Source organism: Crinia signifera, chromosome 3, assembly GCF_055691185.1.
Source record: "Crinia signifera chromosome 3, ASM5569118v1, whole genome shotgun sequence".
NCBI lineage: Eukaryota > Metazoa > Chordata > Amphibia > Anura > Myobatrachidae > Crinia > Crinia signifera.
In genome coordinates, this window is record NC_139219.1 from 289,849,296 (window position 1) to 289,855,767 (window position 6,472).

At 49.3% G+C, this 6,472-nt stretch overlaps 1 protein-coding gene across 1 annotated transcript; it reads left to right on the plus strand.

Moving 5' to 3' along the window:
- Positions 1-602: 602 nt before the first annotated feature.
- Positions 603-5,355, plus strand: LOC146062757 (uncharacterized). The gene is made up of 2 exons (XM_083174790.1): positions 603-1,970; positions 5,010-5,355. Exons 1-2 carry the CDS (start codon positions 644-646, stop codon positions 5,063-5,065), a joined length of 1,383 nt encoding a protein of 460 aa, XP_083030916.1. The 5' UTR covers positions 603-643; the 3' UTR covers positions 5,066-5,355.
- The last annotated feature ends 1,117 nt before the right edge of the window (positions 5,356-6,472 follow it).

A 6,472-nucleotide genomic window follows, 5' to 3' on the forward strand; every position in this document is an offset into this window, starting at 1 on the left:
AACATAAAAACACTTTGGATCATTTAGCTTAACCATTTTTGACATTAAATGGGCTTTTGCTAAAGGAAAAGTGTGAATGGAAACTCCGGAATCTAACAAATTGACTTTATGAACCTCATTCAATGACACAGAGCTGTAATACACTGCTTGCCGTCAGTAGTGGCGTATCTATACTGGGTACAGTGTGCGTAGTGCACAAGGGCCCCTGAGTCCCAGGGGGACCCACACTGCACACACTGTACCCATTTTTTAATACATACCCTCCGGAGTACTGCGGCAGGAGCGCTGCAGAAATCACTAGAAAAATGCTGCAGCAGTCATTTTTCTGGCTATCTGCAAACACACAGTGGAGACTGAGCGCTCTAGTGTTTGTTCTTCGGGAGGCTTGCCACCTAGCAACAGCAGGTGGGTTAGGCAGCAAGCCTCCCGAAAGTGCTGAGGGATAGAAAGTGAAAAATTTTTCACTTACCTCTCCCTCTACAGCTACAGCGCCGCTGGAGGCGCGCGCGCGCGCGCGCGCGCGCACGCCGCGTCACGTGCACGCGCGCGCACACGTGAGCGCGCCCCCCAAGCGCTGGTCAGATTTTTTCTGTCAGCAGACATGGAGGACAGCGTTTCTGTGTCTGCCACAGACTCACTGGATATGTCCTCCATGCCTGGCAGTAGTAAAGCGGAGAGAGCCCACAAGAGGGCACTCTCTCATTACTCAAGTGATTCATCCTCTTCTGAGGAAATTCCAGCAAAAAGGAAGAAAAAGTCAGTCAGGAAAGTGGTGCAGACTGACTCAGACTCTGAGGTAAATGAGTCTTCCCATGAAGAGGCAGGGTCACCCTACACCTCAGGGAGCCCTATTCCACGCAGGAAAAGTCTAAAAAAGACTGATAAAATTAAGTCTGCCAAAAAAGGGACCTGTTCAGGTGAAAAACCCCTTTTTCCTGGCATTGCCCGTAGCAGGCAACCTGATAGTGCTCGGAGCAAGCACACATCCCCTGCCCGTAGCTGGCATAACTTTCCTGCCCGTAGCAGGCAGCATGAAGGTACCCGTTTACAGCACAAAGGGTCACCTGCCAGGTCGTCACAGTACTCCCGCAGGAGTAGCCCCCCTCCCCCAGTGGACTGGGAGTCTGAAGAAGTTACCAGAACTTCGGCTTCTTCAAAAAGGGGGGAATATAGTGACATCCAAATGGCCAGAGTGGCGCTAGCAGGAAAGACCCCTCCATCTAAGCTCTATGCTACCCACTGGGCACTGAAGCAAAATTCTGAGGTGCAGAAATTCGCTCAGTTAGCTTTCAGAGCAGCACTGGTTAAGGAGGATGAGTTGGTACTGCGCTCTCATACAGGGCTACCAGACATTCCTGCGCTATTTGCGCCTGGCATTGACCCAGCGCTAATGTCTATTGTGGGTGACAAAAGGCAAAATGACACCACAGACCGTACCCTGAAGAAGATTCAGTACAAGATAGCAGACGCAGCTGGTCCGCTACTATATGTCCTAGACAAGGCAGAAAGGGAAGGTGAAGCTAGCGTCTCCCTGGACGCACTGGTAGCATCTAAAATGGCTCTTCTGAAGGCCATCAGTAGAGCAACACTGATTATAGGACAGACCTTCAATCACATCACAAATACCCGCAGATCCAGATGGCTCACGGCAGCGGGCCTGGCAGACTTAGCCCCTAAGTCTCTAGAATTCCCCAATCTAGAAAATGCGGACTTGTTTGGGCCCCAATTCATAGAAGAGGTCAAGATACGCCACAAGGCAAGGAAATCCTTTTCCGACCTCAAGAAAGGGGGTGACCACTTCAAGAGGCCCTTTCTCCAAGGGGGCCGGACTTCGAGACCCGCGGGTCCGTCCCGAGAATACCAGGGAACAAGAAGAACCCAGACCGGAGGGTTCGGTAGCAGACCAGCCGATAATTCCAGAACATCGGCAGGAAACAATTGGAACAGCTCCAAGAGAGGCCGAAATTTCGGTAAGTGTACCCACACACACCACATGCCACAGAACTCTGGGCCAAGCCTATGCAGAATGGGAAAGCATTTCCTCAGACAAATGGCTACTAAAGACCATTCAATTCGGGCTGAAGCTCCCTCTACTACGGTTCCCACACCAGTTCAGCCGCATTCCTTGTTCAAGGAAGTGCAGTCCTCAACTAGACGAGGTCCTGGCATTAGCATTAAGCCAGGGAAAAATAGAGCCAGCGAACCCAGGGCTTTCGGGCTGGACAAGTCACTTGTTCCCTATAGCCAAACAGGATGGCTCCGTAAGACCAGTATTAAATGTCAAAGGTCTAAACAGGTATCTCAAGACCAAGAGATTCCGTATGGAGGGCATAGCAGACATTCCATACATCCTGACAAGGGACTGCTTCTGTATAAAGATAGACCTGAAGGAAGCTTTCCATTCTATATCGGTTCATCCCAACCACAGACGTTTTCTCAGATTCGTCTGGAGAGGCAATACATATCAGTGGACTGTCATGGTATTTGGCCTCTCATGTGCACCCTATACATTTACACGGGTAATGAAAGCAGTCATATCCCATCTACGTCAGCGGGGTATCCTGTGCATCATTTACTTAGACGACATATTACTGGTGCACCAGGACAGCGAGATTTTAACGAAACACAGGGACATGACTTTATCTCTCCTGTCCGCCCTGGGCTTCACTCTAAACACACAGAAGTCCGTCCTCGGCCCCACAAAATCAATAACATTCTTAGGGTTCAACCTGGATACCCATTCTTTTTCACTGGCAGTCCCTCCAGAGAAATGGCGGGACACTCAATCACTTATCCACAAGACATTAGGGAAACGCAGACTAACCCTGCGGGACCTAGCCGCAATCATTGGCAAGATGATCGCCATGTCACCAGGCTTTCGTCATGTTCCTCTGATGTGCAGGGAGATGCAGGGTCTCCTCAGATCGCTCCTACACGCTCACTATGCATGGAAAGATACAATATTCCTGTCCAGGAAAGCAAAGACAGAGCTGTCCTACTGGAACACTCTTCCTATCCCTCCTCCTCGTCCCCTGATAGACCCCCCACCGTCTTTGACAATCACCACAGACGCTTCCTTAACGGGGTGGGGAGGCTTCTCACAGGACAAGGCAGTCCGGGGAAGCTGGTCGGCAGAGGAGACACAGATGTTCATAAACATCCTAGAATTGCGAGCAGCGAAACTAGCGTTGAGAGCTCTAGTTCCCAATCACATGACCAACACCCGCATACAGCTGTGCCTAGACAATACAACAGCGGTGTCATACATAAACAGAATGGGGGGCACGAAGTCCATCTCCCTATGCAGGGAAGCCCTAGAGATCTGGGAGTGGGCTACACAGAGGGATATTATCCTAGTAGCATCTTATGTCCCAGGCCAGCTAAACGAGCTAGCAGATTCGCTATCTCGCGAAAGAATCTCTCTAGACTCGGTGGCTCTAAAAAGCCAGGTTTTTCAAAAGATAAGAGAAGCATTCGGGGACCTAGAAATAGATCTCTTCGCCAGTCCCACAAACGCCCAGATCCCACGGTTCGTGTCCAGAATATGGACCGAGGGAGTCTGGAGGATGGATGCAATGTCCTTCCCTTGGACAGACCTTCGGCACCCTTACGCCTTCCCTCCCCCAGCCCTTCTCCTGAAAGTCCTTCAGAAGATCAGGGAGGACCGGGTACCCCACATAGTTCTGGTATACCCTGTTTGGCCATCCAGAGTGTGGTTTCCCCTAGTCAACCAACTTCGGATCGGCCCGAAGATCCCCCTGGGGCTGTCCAGGGATTGCTTCCAGGGAACCTCAGACATACTAGAGACCCTTCCCCAGTGCATGTGGATGGCAATATTATTGGGTTGCTGACCGACCGAGCCCTAGCATCTCCCACAAGGGCACTAATTAATGCGTCTTTAAGACCGCGAACTAGATCCAGATACGGGGCCATTATCAAGGAATTTGACACATGGAGAAGCCAACGCAGCCTACAGACGCGGGGCTCACCTCTCCATCTAGCCCTAGACTTCCTAGCATCTAAATACCAATCAGGGTTAGCCTCTGCCACCATAAGATCATACGGCTCGGCCTTGGCTATTTTAGTTCCTAATCTAACGAATAATAAACTTTACCTCCGACTTCTGAGAGGCATCCACCTTTCCAGGCCCCTCACACCAAAGTATTCTAATACCTGGGACATAGAGCCATTCCTTACATTCTGGTCTTCCCAAGATACAGTGGAGGACATAATCTTACTCTCCCGCAAGTTAGCATCCCTATTAGCCCTGGCCATAGCAGCAAGAGGGGCTGAGCTAACTCTAATCCACATAGAGGACCCGTGGTTATCACGTACCCCAACAGGTTACCACATCATCCTGAAAGGGCATACAAAAACTTCGTCCTTTAATACACCAATAGTGGAATTCGACATAATTAGGGATCCCACCGACCCCAATATTTGTATATCTACATGTTTAGAACTGTACCTGGCCCGAACGGCGCTCATTAGAGAGAACATCTCCCAACTTTTCATCACCTGTAGGAAACCCTACCGCCCTGCTAGACCATCCACCATCAGAGGGTGGATAGTAGCTTCCATGAAACAGGCGGGTATAGACACGGACCAATTCAAAAGCCATTCCCTGCGGGGAGCGGCTGCCACTAGAGCGGCCGCGAAAGGCATCCCCCTGCATGCGATTATGCGAGCAGCAAGATGGTCCTCCTCACGTACCTTTGCAAGACACTATTGGAGACCAACCGATCTTCAGAAGATCGAATTTCTCAGAGCAACCACCAGGTATGTGGTAGTCTGCCCACCTGCTGTTGCTAGGTGGCAAGCCTCCCGAAGAACAAAACACTGGTTTGCAGGAATCTATGACCTGCAAACCGGATTTGTTCTAGGGAACAGGATTGCCACCTAGCAACAGCTCCCACCCACCCACCCTTGGTTGGCACCAAATGTCGCTAGGTCTGGCGCTTCCTCTGTTAAATTAGTTGGTCCTAAAGATCCTTCTCTCTTCCCATCAGGCGCACCGAGGGACCAAAAGAAGCCACAGGCACCGGCCAATAAGGATCAGAAGTGACCTCCATCACTCAGTCGGCGGCTAATCCTCAGGCTGCAATCAAGTTTCTTATACACATTCAGCTCAGGAAGCTCAATCTCCCTTTCAGAGAGATAGTCCTATTATCTAGTTAGCCCAGTTTCTCAGAAGGGCTCCCGGTTTCATGTTAATAAACCTTTTTCTGGTTTCAAGGCATTACGGGTTTTTGAGTCTTTGTTACCTAGGTACCCGTTAGGAGTAGACCTACCGGGAGGTCATCTTACCTTCCCATATTCTGGGAGGACAGGTTGCCACCAGTAACCTTCCGAAAAAATCTGACCAGCGCTTGGGGGGCGCGCTCACGTGTGCGCGCGCGTGCACGTGACGCGGCGTGCGCGCGCCGCGCACGCGCGCGCGCCTCCAGCGGCGCTGTAGCTGTAGAGGGAGAGGTAAGTGAAAAATTTTTCACTTTCTATCCCTCAGCACTTTCGGGAGGCTTGCTGCCTAACCCACCTGCTGTTGCTAGGTGGCAATCCTGTTCCCTAGAACAAATCCGGTTTGCAGGTCATAGATTCCTGCAAACCAGTGTTTTAGACTCCACAGTGCAGTCAGAGTCAGACCCTACTGCTCCTGGTGCGGCTCCCGGCAGAGGGGAGGGGCAAGCCGAGGAGACTGCACATGGGCCTCCTCCTTCATCTCTTAATACGCAATCACTGGCCTATGGCCCTCAGCCAATATCTAAGCCAGGGATGGGGAACCTTCGGCCCTCCAGCGAGAGAGATATACTGATCCCTTCAGTTCGGTTATTACAGAGGGATATAGAGGTAATTATTGAATATTTGTGGAATAGGTGCAACAGGAGGAATACATATGCATTAAGATGGCGGCTGTCATCCATTTTGTTGTGTACTGCTCTCATGCCTGTTTTGAATTACTATGTGGTGGGATTGTCACAGGCACAATAAGATGAAAATGGTTATAATGAGAATACAGTATTGTAAACCAACATATGACCTGTTAACCTTATCTATGTGGCTGGGTACTGGGTTGGTGGTGCTCCCAAAAAAGTTCAGCTATAACACTGATTACATGGATATGTCAAAAGTAGACAAAGGAAGAACACAAGGGGTTTTGGGGCACACTTGTGAAAAATTATTGTATAAAGGTAATGTAAGATTGGGTTAAATTAAAATATAACTTTTATTACACAGGTTTAAAATACGTTAATTCAAAGGTTATATCATTTAGTGTATCATATCATCATAAATACAAAAAGAAAAAAGAAAGTACAGTTTCAAATTGCACTGTTATGAGGCGAAAATGATTGACAGGGGGATATCCAATACAGGTTGAATACAGACAAGAGGAATTTATGTGCGCACTGGAAAATATTGTGCAAAATTTTTTATAAATACTGTTGCAATAAATATATTTCTGTTTTGCTCCTCT

Coding starts and splice junctions, on each gene's coding strand:
- LOC146062757 (XM_083174790.1), top strand. CDS start 644: ATGTCCTCCATGCCTGGCAGTAGTAAAGCGGAGAGAGCCCACAAGAGG. Junction 1,971..5,009: donor CAAGAGAGGCCGAAATTTCG/GTAAGTGTACCC, acceptor TCTTCCCATCAG/GCGCACCGAGGGACCAAAAG.